The following is a 17,188-nucleotide window of genomic DNA, read 5'->3' as shown; positions in this document are numbered from 1 at the left end:
CCCCTTCCCAGTGCTACCTTCCCCCTCCCAGTGCTACCTTCCCCCTCCCAGTACTACCTTCCCCCTCCCAGTGCTACCTTCCCCTTCCCAGAGCTACCTTCCCCCTCCCAGTGCTACCTTCCCCTTCCCAGTGCTACCTTCCCCTTCCCAGTGCTACCTTCCCCCTCCCAGTGCTACCTTCCCCTTCCCAGTACTACCTTCCCCCTCCCAGTGCTACCTTCCCCTTCCCAGAGCTACCTTCCCCCTCCCAGTGCTACCTTCCCCTTCCCAGTGCTACCTTCCCCTTCCCAGTGCTACCTTCCCCCTCCCAGTGCTACCTTCCCCTTCTCAGTGCTACCTTCCCCTTCCCAGTGCTACCTTCCCATTCCCAGTGCTACCTTCCCCTTCACAGCGCTACCTTCCCCGTCCCAGTGCTACCTTCCCCCTCCCAGTGCTACCTTCCCCTTCTCAGTGCTACCTTCCCCTTCCCAGTGCTACCTTCCCATTCCCAGTGCTACCTTCCCCTTCACAGCGCTACCTTCCCCTTCCCAGTGCTACCTTCCCCCTCCCAGTGCTACCTTCCCCTTCCCAGTACTACCTTCCCCCTCCCAGTGCTACCTTCCCCTTCCCAGAGCTACCTTCCCCCTCCCAGTGCTACCTTCCCCTTCCCAGTGCTACCTTCCCCTTCCCAGTGCTACCTTCCCCCTCCCAGTGCTACCTTCCCCTTCTCAGTGCTACCTTCCCCTTCCCAGTGCTACCTTCCCATTCCCAGTGTTACCTTCCCCTTCCCAGTGCTACCTTCCCCCTCCAAGTGCTACCTTCCCCTTCCCAGTGCTACCTTCCCCTTTCCAGTGCTACCTTCCCCTTTCCAGTGCTACCTTCCCCTACCCAGTGCTACCTTCCCCTTCTCAGTGCTACCTTCCCCTTCCCAGTGCTACCTTCCCATTCCCAGTGCTACCTTCCCCTTCCCAGTGCTACCTTCCCCCTCCAAGTGCTACCTTCCCATTCCCAGTGCTACCTTCCCCTTCCCAATGCTACCTTCCCCTTTCCAGTGCTACCTTCCCCTTCCCAGTGCTACCTTCCCCTTCCCAGTGCTACCTTCCCCTTCCCAATGCTACCTTCCCCTTTCCAGTGCTGCCTTCCCCTTCCCAGTGCTACCTTCCCCTTCCCAGTGCTATCTTCTCCTTCCCAGTGCTACCTTCCCCTTCCCAGTGCTACCTTCCCCTTCCCAGTGCTACCTTCCCCTTCCCAGTGCTACCTTCTCCTTCCCAGTGCTACCTTCCCCCTCCCAGTGCTACCTTTCCCTTCCCAGTGGTACCTTCCCCCTCCCAGTGCTACCTTTCCCTTCCCAGTGCCACCTTCCCCCTCCCAGTGCTACCTTCCCCTTCCCAGTGCTACCTTCCCCTTCCCAGTGCTACCTTCCCCCTCCCAGTGCTACCTTCCCCTTCCCAGTGCTACCTTCCCCTTCCCAGTGCTACCTTCCCCTTCCCAATGCTACCTTCCCCTTTCCAGTGCTGCCTTCCCCTTCCCAGTGCTACCTTCCCCTTCCCAGTGCTACCTTCTCCTTCCCAGTGCTACCTTCCCCTTCCCAGTGCTACCATCCCCTTCCCAGAGCTACCTTCCCCTTCCCAGTGCTACCTTCTCCTTCCCAGTGCTACCTTCCCCTTCCCAGTGCTACCTTCCCCTTCCCAGTGCTACCTTCTCCTTCCCAGTGCTACCTTCTCCTTCCCAGTGCTACCTTCCCCTTCCCAATGCTACCTTCCCCTTCCCAGTGCTACCTTCCCCTTCCCAGTGCTACCTTCCCCCTCCCAGTGCTACCTTCCCCATCCCAGTGCTACCTTCCCCCTCCCAGTGCTACCTTCCCCTTCCCAGTGCTACCTTCCCCCTCCCAGTGCTACCTTCCCCTTCCCAGTGCTACCTTCCCCTTCCCAGTGCTACCTTCCCCTTCCCAGTGCTACCTTCCCCTTCCCAATGCTACCTTCCCCCTCCCAGTGCTACCTTCCCCTTCCCAGTGCTACCTTCCCCCTCCCAGTGCTACCTTCCCCTTCCCAGTGCTACCTTCCCCTTCCCAGTGTTACCTTCCCCCTCCCAGTGCTACCTTCCCCTTCCCAGTGCTACCTTCCCCCTCCCAGTGCTACCTTCCCCTTCCAAGTGCTACCTTCCCCTTCCCAGTGCTACCTTCCCCTTCCCAGTGTTACCTTCCCCTTCCCAGTGCTACCTTCCCCTTCCCAGTGTTACCTTCCCCCTCCCATTGCTACCTTCCCCTTTCCAGTGCTACCTTCCCCTTCCCAGTGCTACCTTCCCCCTCCCAGTGCTACCTTCCCCCTCCCAGTGCTACCTTCCCCCTCCCAGTGCTACCTTCCCCCTCCCAGTGCTACCTTCCCCTTCCCAGTGCTACCTTCCCACTCCCAGTGCTACCTTCCCCCTCCCAGTGCTACCTTCCCCCTCCCAGTGCTACCTTCCCCCTCCCAGTGCTACCTTCCCCTTCCCAGTGCTACCTTCCCCTTCCCAGTGCTACCTTCCCCTTCCCAGTGCTACCTTCCCCTTCCCAGTGCTACCTTCCCCTTCCCAGTGCTACCTTCCCCTTCCCAGTGCTACCTTCCCCTTCCCAGTGCTACCTTCCCCTTCCCAGTGCTACCTTCCCCTTCCCAGTGCTACCTTCCCCTTCCCAGTGCTACCTTCCCCTTCCCAGTGCTACCTTCCCCCTCCCCAAAACAGTGAAATCACGATAGTACCAGATAGTCCTTGTACAAGATAGTACCAGATAGTCCTTGTACAAGATAGTACCAGATAGTCCTTGTACAAGATAGTACCAGATAGTCCTTGAACATTATAGTACCAGATAGTCCTTGTACAAGATAGTACCAGATAGTCCTTGTACAAGATAGTACCAGATAGTCCTTGTACAAGATAGTACCAGATAGTCCTTGTACAAGATAGTACCAGATAGTCCTTGTACAAGATAGTACCAGATAGTCCTTGTACAAGATAGTACCAGATAGTCCTTGAACAAGATAGTACCAGATAGTCCTTGTACAAGATAGTACCAGATAGTCCTTGTACAAGATAGTACCAGATAGTCCTTGTACAAGATAGTACCAGGTAGTTCTTGTACAAGATAGTACCAGATAGTCCTTGAACATTATAGTACCAGATAGTCCTTGAACATTATAGTACCAGATAGTCCTTGTACAAGATAGTACCAGATAGTCCTTGAACATTATAGTACCAGATAGTAATTGAACAAGATAGTACCAGATAGTCCTTGTACAAGATAGTACCAGATAGTCCTTGTGCAAGATAGTACCAGATAGTCCTTGTACAAGATAGTACGAGATAGTCCTTGTACAAGATAGTACCAGATAGTCCTTGAACAAGATAGTACCAGATAGTCCTTGTACAAGATAGTACCAGATAGTCCTTGTACAAGATAGTACCAGATAGTCCTTGTACAAGATAGTACCAGATAGTCCTTGTACAAGATAGTACCAGATAGTCCTTGAACAAGATAGTACCAGATAGTCCTTGTACAAGATAGTACCAGATAGTCCTTGTACAAGATAGTACCAGATAGTCCTTGAACATTATAGTACCAGATAGTCCTTGTACAAGATAGTACCAGATAGTCCTTGTACAAGATAGTACCAGATAGTCCTTGTACAAGATAGTACCAGATAGTCCTTGTACAAGATAGTACCAGATAGTCCTTGTACAAGATAGTACCAGATTGTTCTTGTACAATATAGTACCAGATAGTCCTTGTACAAGATAGTACCAGATAGTCCTTGTACATGATAGTACCAGATAGTCCTTGAACATTATAGTACCAGATAGTCCTTGTACAAGATAGTACCAGATAGTCCTTGTACAAGATAGTACCAGATAGTCCTTGAACAAGATAGTAGCAGATAGTCCTTGTACAAGATAGTACCAGATAGTCCTTGTACAAGATAGTACCAGATAGTCCTTGAACATTATAGTACCAGATAGTCCTTGAACAAGATAGTACCAGATAGTCCTTGTACAAGATAGTACCAGATAGTCCTTGTGCAAGATAGTACCAGATAGTCCTTGTGCAAGATAGTACCAGATAGTCCTTGTACAAGATAGTACCAGATAGTCCTTGAACAAGATAGTACCAGATAGTCCTTGTACAAGATAGTACCAGATAGTCCTTGAACATTATAGTACCAGATAGTCCTTGTACAAGATAGTACCAGATAGTCCTTGTACAAGATAGTACCAGATTGTTCTTGTACAATATAGTACCAGATAGTCCTTGTACAAGATAGTACCAGATAGTCCTTGTACATGATAGTACCAGATAGTCCTTGAACATTATAGTACCAGATAGTCCTTGTACAAGATAGTACCAGATAGTCCTTGTACAAGATAGTACCAGATAGTCCTTGAACAAGATAGTAGCAGATAGTCCTTGTACAAGATAGTACCAGATAGTCCTTGTACAAGATAGTACCAGATAGTCCTTGAACATTATAGTACCAGATAGTCCTTGAACAAGATAGTACCAGATAGTCCTTGTACAAGATAGTACCAGATAGTCCTTGTGCAAGATAGTACCAGATAGTCCTTGTACAAGATAGTACCAGATAGTCCTTGAACATTATAGTACCAGATAGTAATTGAACAAGATAGTACCAGATAGTCCTTGTACAAGATAGTACCAGATAGTCCTTGTGCAAGATAGTACCAGATAGTCCTTGTACAAGATAGTACGAGATAGTCCTTGTACAAGATAGTACCAGATAGTCCTTGTACAAGATAGTACCAGATAGTCCTTGAACAATATAGTACCAGATAGTCCTTGTACAAGATAGTACCAGATAGTCCTTGAACATTATAGTACCAGATAGTCCTTGAACATTATAGTACCAGATAGTCCTTGTACAAGATAGTACCAGATAGTCCTTGAACATTATAGTACCAGATAGTCCTTGTACAAGATAGTACCAGATAGTCCTTGAACATTATAGTGCCAGATAGTCCTTGTACAATATAGTACCAGATAGTCCTTGAACAAGATAGTACCAGATAGTCCTTGTACAAGATAGTACCAGATAGTCCTTGAACATTATAGTACCAGATAGTCCTTGTACAAGATAGTACCAGATAGTCCTTGTACAAGATAGTACCAGATAGTCCTTGTACAAGATAGTACCAGATTGTTCTTGTATAAGATAGTACCAGATAGTCCTTGTACAAGATAGTACCAGATTGTTCTTGTACAAGATAGTACCAGATAGTCCTTGTACAAGATAGTACCAGATAGTCCTTGAACATTATAGTACCAGATAGTCCTTGTACAAGATAGTTCCAGATAGTCCTTGTACAAGATATTACCAGATAGTCCTTGTACAAGATAGTACCAGATTGTTCTTGTACAAGATAGTACCAGATAGTCCTTGAACATTATAGTACCAGATAGTCCTTGTACAAGATAGTTCCAGATAGTCCTTGTACAAGATATTACCAGATAGTCCTTGTACAAGATAGTACCAGATTGTTCTTGTACAAGATAGTACCAGATAGTCCTTGTACAAGATAGTACCAGATTGTTCTTGTACAAGATAGTACCAGATAGTCCTTGTACAAGATAGTACCAGATAGTCCTTGTACAAGATATTACCAGATTGTTCTTGTACAAGATAGTACCAGATAGTCCTTGTACAAGATAGTACCAGATAGTCCTTGTACAAGATAGTACCAGATAGTTCTTGTGCAAGATAGTACCAGATAGTCCTTGTACAAGATAGTACCAGATAGTCCTTGTACAAGATAGTACCAGATAGTCCTTGTACAAGATAGTACCAGATAGTCCTTGTACAAGATAGTAACAGATAGTCCTTGTACAAGATAGTACCAGATAGTCCTTGTACAAGATAGTACCAGATAGTCCTTGTACAAGATAGTACCAGATAGTTCTTGTACAAGATAGTACCAGATTGTTCTTGTACAAGATAGTACCAGATAGTCCTTGTACAAGATAGTACCAGATAGTCCTTGTACAAGATAGTACCAGATAGTCCTTGTACAAGATAGTACCAGATAGTCCTTGTACAAGATAGTACCAGATAGTCCTTGAACATTATAGTACCAGATAGTCCTTGGTCTAGTCACCAGTTACGTAAGTTAGTTACGTTAAACATAGTTATATTAGCCTAGCTAAACCCGTAATGGTCGTTCCGCCCAAGGAGTGGTGAAGGCTCGATCCTCGGTCCTAAAGAAGGATAGAAGAAAACATTGTTGAATTTCTTAAGTATTTACTAATGATAATTCCTTACATTTATAATTATTATTATTATTATTATTATTATTATTATTATTATTATTATTATTATTATTATTATTATTATTATTATTATTATTATTATTATTATTGGGAAACGCTAATTATATAAGGGCTATCAGCGTCATGGGAGACTATCAGCTTTAACTCGAGGAACCTGGAAGACAGCTCCTCTTCCTCACTGCAAGAGCCCTTTACCAGCATCGACTCACCCCTTATAAAGGGGCAATCCCCTTAGCACTAGAGTCACCAGGGGCGCCAGTGTTGTGAGTGCTGACCAGGGGAAGGGACCTCATAAGGAGTGACTCGTCCCCTGTTGTGTGTGGCAGACTTCAGGGACCGTCTCTCCCATACACCTTCTCTGGAGGCGCTGGTCACGAGATTGAGAGGTTCTTGAGGTGTGGGAGTAGGCGTAGAAGGTGGAGGAGGTTCTAAGGTAGGTAGGAAGAGCGTTGTATGGGGTTGAAGCTGCTGGTTCTTCGTTGTAGAAGGATTTATTAGAGGTTCTAGAGCAGTAGAAGGTGTAGGTGTTGCAGAAGGTTCTAAGGTATGTAGGAAGAGGGTTGTATGGGGTTGAAGCTGCTGGTTCTTATTTGTAGAAGGATTTATTAGAGGTTCTAGAGCAGTAGAAGGTGTAGGTGGTGCAGGTGGATCTACAAAGAACAGTGAGTGGGGGCGAGACTTGTCAGTCTTTGCGGAAGGAATGCTTGTTAATTGAGGGACACGGAGAATCGTTGGAGTGGGTCTGCATGGCGTGTAGGTACTGAAGATGGGCCGAGATGGAAGACTGTAGTTAGATACCGTGCTGGTAGGTTCCTTGCTAGTGTTTGTGATATTGAGGGGTATCTGGAGGTTGGTAGGAGGTACCCAAGCTGAAGAAGCAGGTGTAATCTCTGCGGGTATCAGTGTTGATGTCTGTAAGGGCAAAGAGTTTGATTTTTCTGCATGTGATGATAGACTGTCAGTGGTAGAGGCAGATGTGGTAGAGATGTTTTTTTGAAGTGTGGGTTTGGGTGTCTGTGTTGTGGTGCTTGTGGTGTGTGCTGTGGTGCTAGTGGTGTGTGATGTGGTGCTGGTGGTGTGTGTTGTTGGGCTTGTGATGTATGATGTGGTGTTGGGTGTGTGTGTTGTGGTGCTGGTGGTGTGTGTTGTGGGGCTTGTGATGTATGATGTGGTGTTGGGTGTGTGTGTTGTGGTGCTGGTGGTGCATGCTTTGGAGCTAGTGGTGTGTGTTGTTGTGTTGGTGGTGTGTGCTATGGGGTTGCTGGTGTGAGTTGTTGTGTTGGTGGTGTGTACTGGGGCATAGGTGGTGTGTGTTGGGACACTGGTGGTGTGTGTTGGGACACTGGTGGCCTGTGTTGGGACACTGGTGGTGTGTGTTGAGACACTGGTGATGTGTGTACCCCAGTTCTCCTTACTCACCATCAATGAATCAGGCAAAGCTACAGTCATAGCATCAGGAAGGTGGACACTACTCTTTCCAGGAACAACTGTAATCTTTCTGGTAGACAAAACCTGACTGGAAGACGTGACAGTTGCTACATCAAGCGACCGTGGTAAGATTTTCGGATGACTCAAGGTGATAATTTGAGAAGTGTAATGACTGGCTGGTAACCCAGAGGCGCTTAAAGAGTGAGAAGAGGCTACAAACGTGTCTTTAGGGAAGACATTAGTTGAGGACAATACACCCGCTCCAGTTCCAGCGTCTGCCTTACGTGAGGACCTAAAGGGAATAAATGGAGTAATATTTCTGAGAGACTCATTGTTGACAAGATTGTTACTATCGGTGAGAGGAGTGGAAGATCTTGTGTTTGAGGCTTCGATAGGAAGAGCAGTGCCAGGAGGGACTACAAGGGCCACTTGTCCGGAAGCAAGTCTAGCTGGCACTAAGGTGATACCACCACCAATCGTCACGGACTTCGGCGATTCTGGGAACATCGAAGTCTGGGGGTTCTTGAAGGACATTGCGAATGATCCATCCTGTCTGTGACCGCCAGTGGTGGAGTCTGTGGTAGTTGTGACTACCAGTGGTGCTGTAGTGGGCATATGGGCGGGTATGGGTGGTGCCACAGTAACCACACCACCACCCACCATCAGGCTGGGACACCCTGGCACGCCCTGCCCACCTGTAACACCGCTGCTGACAGAGTTAAGATGGGAGATCACCTTTGAATGGAGGTCCTCAGGAACACCACTTATCCCCGCCAGATACCTCCTCACCTCCACGGCGCACTGCACAAACCCAGCTCGGTATTTAGCCTTCTCGTCGCCGCCAATGGGCCGCACACCACCCATAAGCCGCCCACCGCCCACACTTCTGCCACCCTCTTGATGTAGAGCCTGGACGTACCTCACTGTCATTTCCAGGATATCTGCCTTCTCTAGCTTGTTATATCTGGACGGCTGAGGAAACAAAAGATGAGCTTTACCAATCAGAGGTAACCAAACGCAGGATCGAGCCCACAGGAACACATAACTCACACAGGATGGTCACTACGTTAGATAATGAAAGAAAAAACACAAATTTCTTTCGATTTGAAGTGTTTTAATGTGTTTGTTTTAAAACACGATTAAAAATAATAGAAAAATATGGTAAAATGGGATTTATTGAATATTTCGACATTATGGAGGAGTTGGTGGCGTTTTTACAGATGTAAAAAGAATTGATTGCCCAGTTTTATTTCAGATTCTTAATTTTTTGGGGGGGACTATACAATTTTTTTTTGAGAATGCACTTACGTCTTTCCTGAGAGCCTCCAGGACCAGCAGCTTGAGCTCATTGAGACACCGATTGATACGTTGACGTCTCTTCTTCTCCATCAATGGCTTATTACTCTGTGGGATGAGGGTGCTAATGTTGTATTTGTCTAGCTGTGCTTGCAGGGGTCGAATCACAGCTCCTAGTCCACCCCCCCACACATACACATACACACAGCGTAGTCAGGAAGTGGAATAGTTTGGGAAGCGATGTAGTGGAGGCAGGATCCATACATTGCTTTAAGAAGAGGTATGATAAAGCTCATGGAGCAGGAAGAGTGACCCAGTAGCGGCCAGTGAAAAGGCGGGGCCAGGAACTGTGACTCGACCCCGGCAACCACAAATAGATGAGTACAGTGGAGACAGAGAGGTTCCCAGCAAACCGAGGTGGTAGGGTGCACCAGCAAGTGCTGGACACACTACACACAACCGAAGAGGAGGTGAAGAGGTTGCTAGATGAACTAGATACCTCGAAGACAGTGGGACCAGATAATATCTCTCCTTGGGTCCCGAGAGAGGGAACAGAGGCACTGTGTGCACCACTAACAACAATCTTCACACAATTTATGGAAACTGGGCGACTGAGGTGTGGAAGACGGGAAATATAGTCCCAGTTTTTAAGAAAGGAGACAGACAGCACTAAACTACAGACCAGTGTCACTGACTTGTATAGTATGCAAATTTATGGAGAAGATTATCAGGAGAAGACTGGTGGAGCACCTAGTAAGGAATGATCTTATACATGACAACCAGCACGACTTCAGGGACGGGAAATCCTATGTCACAAATCTACTGGAGTTCTACGACAAGGTAATGGAAGTAAGATAAGAGATAGAGGGATGGGTAGACTGCATCTTCTTGGACTGTAAGAAGGCTTTCAACACAGTACCACACAAGAGACTGGTTGAAAAGCTAGAGGAATAGACTCAGAGGTGTCCCTATCAACAGACGATGTAAAACCAATGAGGAGTTCAAGCGGATGAGGTTTAGACAAGTCTACAAGGATATCTGGACAGGCTACAAGCCTGGTCCACCCAGTGGCTCCCGGAGTTTCAACCCACGAAGTACAAAGTTATGAATCTTGGGGAAAGACAAAGAAGACCGTAGACGGAGTACAGCCTAAGAGGTCAAAGGCTGCAAAACTCACTCAATGAAAAGGATCTTGGGGAGAGCATCATACCGAGCACATCTCCTGAGGCGCACATCAACCACATTACTGCACCATATGGGCGCCTGGTAAACTTGAGAATAGTGTTTCGACACCTGAATAAGGAGTCATTCAAGACTCGGTACACCGAGTACATCAGGCCAATAATGGAGTATGCAGCACCAGTATGGAACCCACACCTGGTCAAGCACGACTAGTCTCGGAGCTAAAAGGCATGTCCTACGAGGAGAGGTTAAGGAAATCAACCTGACGACACTGGAGGACAGGAGAGATAGGGGGGATATAATAACGACATATAAAATACTGAGCGGTATTGACAAGGTGGACAGAGACAGGATGTTCCAGAGATGTGACACAGAAACAAGGGGACACAGTTGGAAGTTGAAGACTCAGATGAGTCACAGGGATATTAGGAAGTATTTCTTCAGTCATAGACTTGTCAGGAAGTGGAACAATCTGGAGAGTGTAGTGGAAGCAGGATCCATACATAGTTTTAAGACGAGGTATGATAAAGCTCATGAAGCAGGAAGAGAGTGGACCTAGTAGCCACCAGCGAAGAGGTGGGGCCAGGAGCTATGAATCAACCCCTGCAGCCACAATTAGGTGACTACACATACATTTCAAACAAATCATAGTTTTGATCCAAGAAAATGGAGGGGTGCCTCCACCTCCTCTCATCAAGAACCCTTCACAGGCAAATCACACGCTATTTAAACCTCTAAACCACTCAGTATAACCACCCATCAAAGGTTTATTTTTAATATTTTTGTCGACAAAATATTCTAGAAATTTTCAGAATACTAACCTTTCTAGTGTCATTTCTGGAGGCTAGAGCACCCTCTAGAACACTGCTAGTAGTCCCAGAATCCATCACGCACATGTCCACAGCTCTATATCATCCAAGGAAATGGGTATGGAGCTATATATCCCCTTAGACACGCTGATATACATGTCCACAACACCGTCTCATCGTGGCTAAGACCACAACTCCACATTCACTGGACACGCTTCTATCCACTTATCTACTGGATATTCTCACTTAACACATGTCCACTCACAAGCACCGTGTCCTCAAAGCCACGTAGCAGCAGCCACGTATCCAGGGGACACGCGGATACACACGCAGACATGTATCCTTGAAGGGAGGTGAGAGGAGAGTGAGTGTCTCTGGACTGGGTAAGTCTAGCGAAGTCTCCCTCTCAAGACCGTCCGGGGAGGGGGCCGTCTTTCACCGACCCTTTCTACATTTTACCCCTTTACCGACGTTTCGACTGCCTCTACTTCCGGTTCTGCTGTTGCTGCTGCTCCTGCTGGCTCTGCTGCACCTCCTGCTGGCTCTGCTGCACCTTATATATTTTTAAGTCGAGAATTTCCATCCTTATTATTATTATTATTATTATTATTATTATTATTATTATTATTATTATTATTATTATATTGAATCTAGTTTTTTCAACTACGATTATTTTCATAACTTGTCAATGTTTCGCTCAGAGTGGCTGCTTTCATTACAGCGATGTTTCGCTCACACAACCTGCCCTTATTATATCAGTAAGGAAAAACTCATTTGAACGACATTGTCGTTAATAAGAATCGTCTAAATAAGGAGAATTAAAATTCTGTATATCTATTTTTGGTATATATCTTTATTAGTGTCTTATAAATAGTATATATGCGAATATTTGAGTAATAAAGCGGAGTATTAGGGATATACTGGGGTATAATGGTATATATGGGGTGGGTATGTGCTGGCTTGGGCTATGATTACAGCAGTGTCTGGTGGTGTAAGTTACTGTGGGGTTACAGCAGTGTCTGGTGGTGTAAGTTACTGTGGGGTTACAGCAGTGTCTGGTGGTGTAAGTTACTGTGGGGTTACAGCAGTGTCTGGTGGTGTAAGTTACTGTGGGGTTACAGCAGTGTCTGGTGGTGTAAGTTACTGTGGGGTTACAGCAGTGTCTGGTGGTGTAAGTTACTGTGGGGATACAGCAGTGTCTGGTGGTGTAAGTTACTGTGGGGTTACAGCAGTGTCTGGTGGTGTAAGTTACTGTGGGGTTACAGCAGTGTCTGGTGGTGTAAGTTACTGTGGGGTTACAGCAGTGTCTGGTGGTGTAAGTTACTGTGGGGTTACAGCAGTGTCTGGTGGTGTAAGTTACTGTGGGGATACAGCAGTGTCTGGTGGTGTAAGTTACTGTGGGGTTACAGCAGTGTCTGGTGGTGTAAGTTACTGTGGGGTTACAGCAGTGTCTGGTGGTGTAAGTTACTGTGGGGTTACAGCAGTGTCTGGTGGTGTAAGTTACTGTGGGGTTACAGCAGTGTCTGGTGGTGTAAGTTACTGTGGGGTTACAGCAGTGTCTGGTGGTGTAAGTTACTGTGGGGTTACAGCAGTGTCTGGTGGTGTAAGTTACTGTGGGGTTACAGCAGTGTCTGGTGGTGTAAGTTACTGTGGGGTTACAGCAGTGTCTGGTGGTGTAAGTTACTGTGGGGTTACAGCAGTGTCTGGTGGTGTAAGTTACTGTGGGGTTACAGCAGTGTCTGGTGGTGTAAGTTACTGTGGGGTTACAGCAGTGTCTGGTGGTGTAAGTTACTGTGGGGTTACAGCAGTGTCTGGTGGTGTAAGTTACTGTGGGGTTACAGCAGTGTCTGGTGGTGTAAGTTACTGTGGGGTTACAGCAGTGTCTGGTGGTGTAAGTTACTGTGGGGTTACAGCAGTGTCTGGTGGTGTAAGTTACTGTGAGGTTGCAGCAGTGTCTGGTGGTGTAAGGTACTGTGGGGTTACAGCAGTGTCTGGTGGTGTAAGTTACTGTGAGGTTACAACAGTGTCTGGGGGTATAAGTTACTGTGAGGTTATAACAGTGTCTGGTGGTGTAAGTTACTGTGGGGTTACAGCAGTGTCTGGTGGTGTAAGTTACTGTGGGGTTACAGCAGTGTCTGGTGTAAGTTACTGTGAGGTTACAGCAGTGTCTGGTGGTGTAAGTTACTGTGAGATTACAGCAGTGTCTGATGTAAGTAACTGTGAGGTTACAGCGGTGTCTGGTGGTGTAAGTTACTGTGAAGTTACAGCAGTGTCTGGTGTAAGTTACTGTGAGGTTACAGCAGTGTCTGGTGGTGTAAGTTACTGTGAGGTTACAACAGTATCTGAGTGTATAAGTTACTGTGAGGTTACAGCAGTGTCTGGTGTAAGTTACTGTGAGATTACAGCAGTGTCTGGTGGTGTAAGTTACTGTGGGGGTTTCAACAGTGTCTGGTGTAAGTTACTCTGAAGTTACAGCAGTGTCTGGTGGTGTAAGTTACTGTGAAATTACAACATCTCCTTTCATTAATTGGTTGGTTAATGGGGTTTCAAGACTATCTACTACACGAGGGTCATTAAGGCTGCATGTCACCTGTACACCACCAGTCAAGAATACTTTAATACCTAAAATACTGATTAATGCAAAAATCTCAGTGTATATATACAGGATATATACACCTCTGTGTGTATATATCCTGTGGGTGTTGGTAGATAGTCAACAGCACTGAACGGTTACATGGAACAGCCGGATAAGTGGAGAAGTTTGCAGAGACCACAGCATCACGACATCACAGAGGTAGAGAAGGCTCTCAGAACCTCGTCTTCCAGAGACAACAGAATCACGACATCACAGAGGTAGAGAAGGCTCTCAGAACCTCGTCTTGCAGAGACCACAGCATCACGACATCACAGAGTTAGACAAGGCTCTCAGAACCTCGTCTTGTAGACAGAACCTTATTCCAGGTTCCCCAGGGGCAAGTGTTCCTTTATCAGCTGTAGGTAAGCAATAAATATCGTCAAGGGTCTTTATTACTGACATATAATATATATGTGTAGAATCTAACAATTATACGGATGTAAGACAACTATACTGGCTTAGTTCTTATTTAAATTAAATGTTAGATATAAGTCGAGAGGTGACTAACACTCAGGTACCTATTTACTGCTAGGTGAAAAGGGACATCAGGTGTAAGGTGACTAATACCCAGGCACGTACACACACTGCTAGGTGAACAGGGACATCAGGTGTAAGGTGACTAATACCCAAGCACCTACACACACTGCTAGGTGAACAGGGACATCAGGTGTAAGGTGACTAATACCCAGGCACCTACACACACTGCTAGGTGAACAGGGACATCAGGTGTAAGGTGACTAATACCCAGGCACCTACACACACTGCTAGGTGAACAGGGACATCAGGTGTAAGGTGAGTAATACCCAGGCACCTACACACACTGCTAGGTGAACAGGGACATCAGGTGTAAGGTGACTAATACCCAGGCACCTACACACACTGCTAGGTGAACAGGGACATCAGGTGTAAGGTGACTAATACCCAGGCACCTACACACACTGCTAGGTGAACAGGGACATCAGGTGTAAGGTGACTAATACCCAGGCACCTACACACACTGCTAGGTGAACAGAGTCATCAGGTGTAAGGTGACTAATACCCAGGCACCTACACACACTGCTAGGTGAACAGGGACATCAGTTGTAAGGTGACTAATACCCAGGCACCTACACACACTGCTAGGTGAACAGGGACATCAGGTGTAAGGTGACTAATACCCAGGCACCTACACACACTGCTAGGTGAACAGGGACATCAGGTGTAAGGTGACTAATACCCAGGCACCTACACACACTGCTAGGTGAACAGGGACATCAGGTGTAAGGTGACTAACACCCAGGCACCTACACACACTGCTAGGTGAACAGGGACATCAGGTGTAAGGTGACTAACACCCAGGCACCTACACACACTGCTAGGTGAACAGGGACATCAGGTGTAAGGTGACTAATACCCAGGCACCTACACACACTGCTAGGTGAACAGGGACAACAGGTGTAAGGTGACTAATACCCAGGCACCTACACACACTGCTAGGTGAACAGGGACATCAGGTGTAAGGTGACTAACACCCAGGCACCTACACACACTGCTAGGTGAACAGGGACATCAGGTGTAAGGTGACTAATACCCAGGCACCTACACACACTGCTAGGTGAACAGGGACATCAGGTGTAAGGTGACTAATACCCAGGCACCTACACACACTGCTAGGTGAACAGGGACATCAGGTGTAAGGTGACTAATACCCAGGCACCTACACACACTGCTAGGTGAACAGGGACATCAGGTGTAAGGTGACTAATACCCAGGCACCTACACACACTGCTAGGTGAACAGAGTCATCAGGTGTAAGGTGACTAATACCCAGGCACCTACACACACTGCTAGGTGAACAGGGACATCAGTTGTAAGGTGACTAATACCCAGGCACCTACACACACTGCTAGGTGAACAGGGACATCAGGTGTAAGGTGACTAATACCCAGGCACCTACACACACTGCTAGGTGAACAGGGACATCAGGTGTAAGGTGACTAATACCCAGGCACCTACACACACTGCTAGGTGAATAGGGACATCAGGTGTAAGGTGACTAATACCCAGGCACCTACACACACTGCTAGGTGAACAGGGACATCAGGTGTAAGGTGACTAATACCCAGGCGCCTACACACACTGTTAGGTGAACAGGGACATCAGGTGTAAGGTGACTAATACCCAGGCACCTACACACACTGCTAGGTGAACAGGGACATCAGGTGTAAGGTGACTAACACCCAGGCACCTACACACACTGCTAGGTGAACAGGGACATCAGGTGTAAGGTGACTAATACCCAGGCACCTACACACACTGTTAGGTGAACAGGGACATCAGGTGTAAGGTGACTAATACCCAGGCACCTACACACACTGCTAGGTGAACAGAGTCATCAGGTGTAAGGTGACTAATAGCCAGGCACCTACACACACTGCTAGGTGAACAGGGACATCAGGTGTAAGGTGACTAATACCCAGGCACCTGCACACACTGCAAGGTGAACAGGGACATCAGGTGTAAGGTGACTAATACCCAGGCACCTACACACACTGCTAGGTGAACAGGGACATCAGGTGTAAGGTGACTAATACCCAGGCACCTACACACACTGCTAGGTGAACAGGGACATCAGGTGTAAGGTGACTAATACCCAGGCACCTACACACACTGCTAGGTGAACAGGAACATCAGGTGTAAGGTGACTAATACCCAGGCACCTACACACACTGCTAGGTGAAGAGGGACATCAGGTGTAAGGTGACTAATACCCAGGCACCTACACACACTGCTAGGTGAACAGGGACATCAGGTGTAAGGTGACTAATACCCAGGCACCTACACACACTGCTAGGTGAACAGGGACATCAGGTGTAAGGTGACTAATACCCAGGCACCTACACACACTGCAAGGTGAACAGGGACATCAGGTGTAAGGTGACTAATACCCAGGCGCCTACACAAACTGCTAGGTGAACAGGGACATCAGGTGTAAGGTGACTAATACACAGGCACCTACACACACTGCTAGGTGAACAGTCATCAGGTGTAAGGTGACTAATACCCAGGCACCTACACACACTGCTAGGTGAACAGGGACATCAGGTGTAAGGTGACTAACACCCAGGCACCTACACACACTGCTAGGTGAACATGGACATCAGGTGTAAGGTGACTAATACCCAGGCACCTACACACACTGCTACGTGAACAGAGTCATCAGGTGTAAGGTGACTAATACCCAGGCACCTACACACACTCTGCTAGGTGAACAGGGACATCAGGTGTAAGGTGACTAATACCCAGGCACCTACACACACTGCTAGGTGAACAGTCATCAGGTGTAAGGTGACTAATACCCAGGCACCTACACACACTGTTGGTGAACAGGGACATCAGGTGTAAGGTGACTAATACCCAGGCACCTACACACACTGCTAGGTGAACAGGGACATCAGGTGTAAGGTGACTAACACCCAGGCACCTACACACACTGCTAGGTGAACAGGGACATCAGGTGTAAGGTGACTAACACCCAGGCACCTACACACACTGCAAGGTGAACAGGGA

At 47.2% G+C, this 17,188-nt stretch overlaps 2 protein-coding genes across 28 annotated transcripts in view; both read right to left on the bottom strand.

The window, feature by feature from the left end:
• Window positions 1-6,382: 6,382 nt before the first annotated feature.
• Window positions 6,383-11,351, bottom strand: LOC128703512 (mucin-2-like). Its single transcript, XM_053798199.2, has 3 exons — window positions 11,017-11,351; window positions 9,026-9,121; window positions 6,383-8,689 (listed from the first exon to the last, which is right to left on the bottom strand). The coding sequence occupies exons 1-3, from the start codon at window positions 11,089-11,091 to the stop codon at window positions 6,533-6,535; spliced, it is 2,328 nt and encodes a 775-aa protein (XP_053654174.2). The 5' UTR covers window positions 11,092-11,351; the 3' UTR covers window positions 6,383-6,532.
• A 486-nt stretch (window positions 11,352-11,837) lies between these two features.
• The window catches only part of LUBEL (Linear Ubiquitin E3 ligase), a 151,574-nt gene continuing 146,223 nt past the window's right edge, over window positions 11,838-17,188 (bottom strand). For 26 of the 27 annotated variants that reach the window (XM_070104587.1, XM_070104590.1, XM_070104592.1 and 23 more), the window contains one exon: window positions 11,838-13,995. In XM_070104587.1, the coding sequence (XP_069960688.1) occupies window positions 13,957-13,995 (39 nt within the window). In that variant the 3' untranslated portion in view covers window positions 11,838-13,956. The remainder of the gene's footprint in view (window positions 13,996-17,188) is intronic. The other variant, XR_011394647.1, reaches the window with a different exon arrangement.

This window comes from Cherax quadricarinatus, chromosome 93 (assembly GCF_038502225.1).
Source record: "Cherax quadricarinatus isolate ZL_2023a chromosome 93, ASM3850222v1, whole genome shotgun sequence".
Classification (NCBI taxonomy): Eukaryota; Metazoa; Arthropoda; class Malacostraca; order Decapoda; family Parastacidae; genus Cherax; species Cherax quadricarinatus.
This window is presented reverse-complemented; position numbering and strand designations above follow the sequence as displayed.

Excerpts from the sequence above, each read along its gene's own strand:
- LOC128703512 (XM_053798199.2), bottom strand. The coding sequence starts at position 11,091 with ATGTGCGTGATGGATTCTGGGACTACTAGCAGTGTTCTAGAGGGTGCT. Across the intron at positions 9,122-11,016 it reads CCAGAAATGACACTAGAAAG|AGTAATAAGCCATTGATGGA; the intron begins GTTAGTATTCTG and ends CTCATCCCACAG. Across the intron at positions 8,690-9,025 it reads TGGAGGCTCTCAGGAAAGAC|CCGTCCAGATATAACAAGCT; the intron begins GTAAGTGCATTC and ends TTGTTTCCTCAG.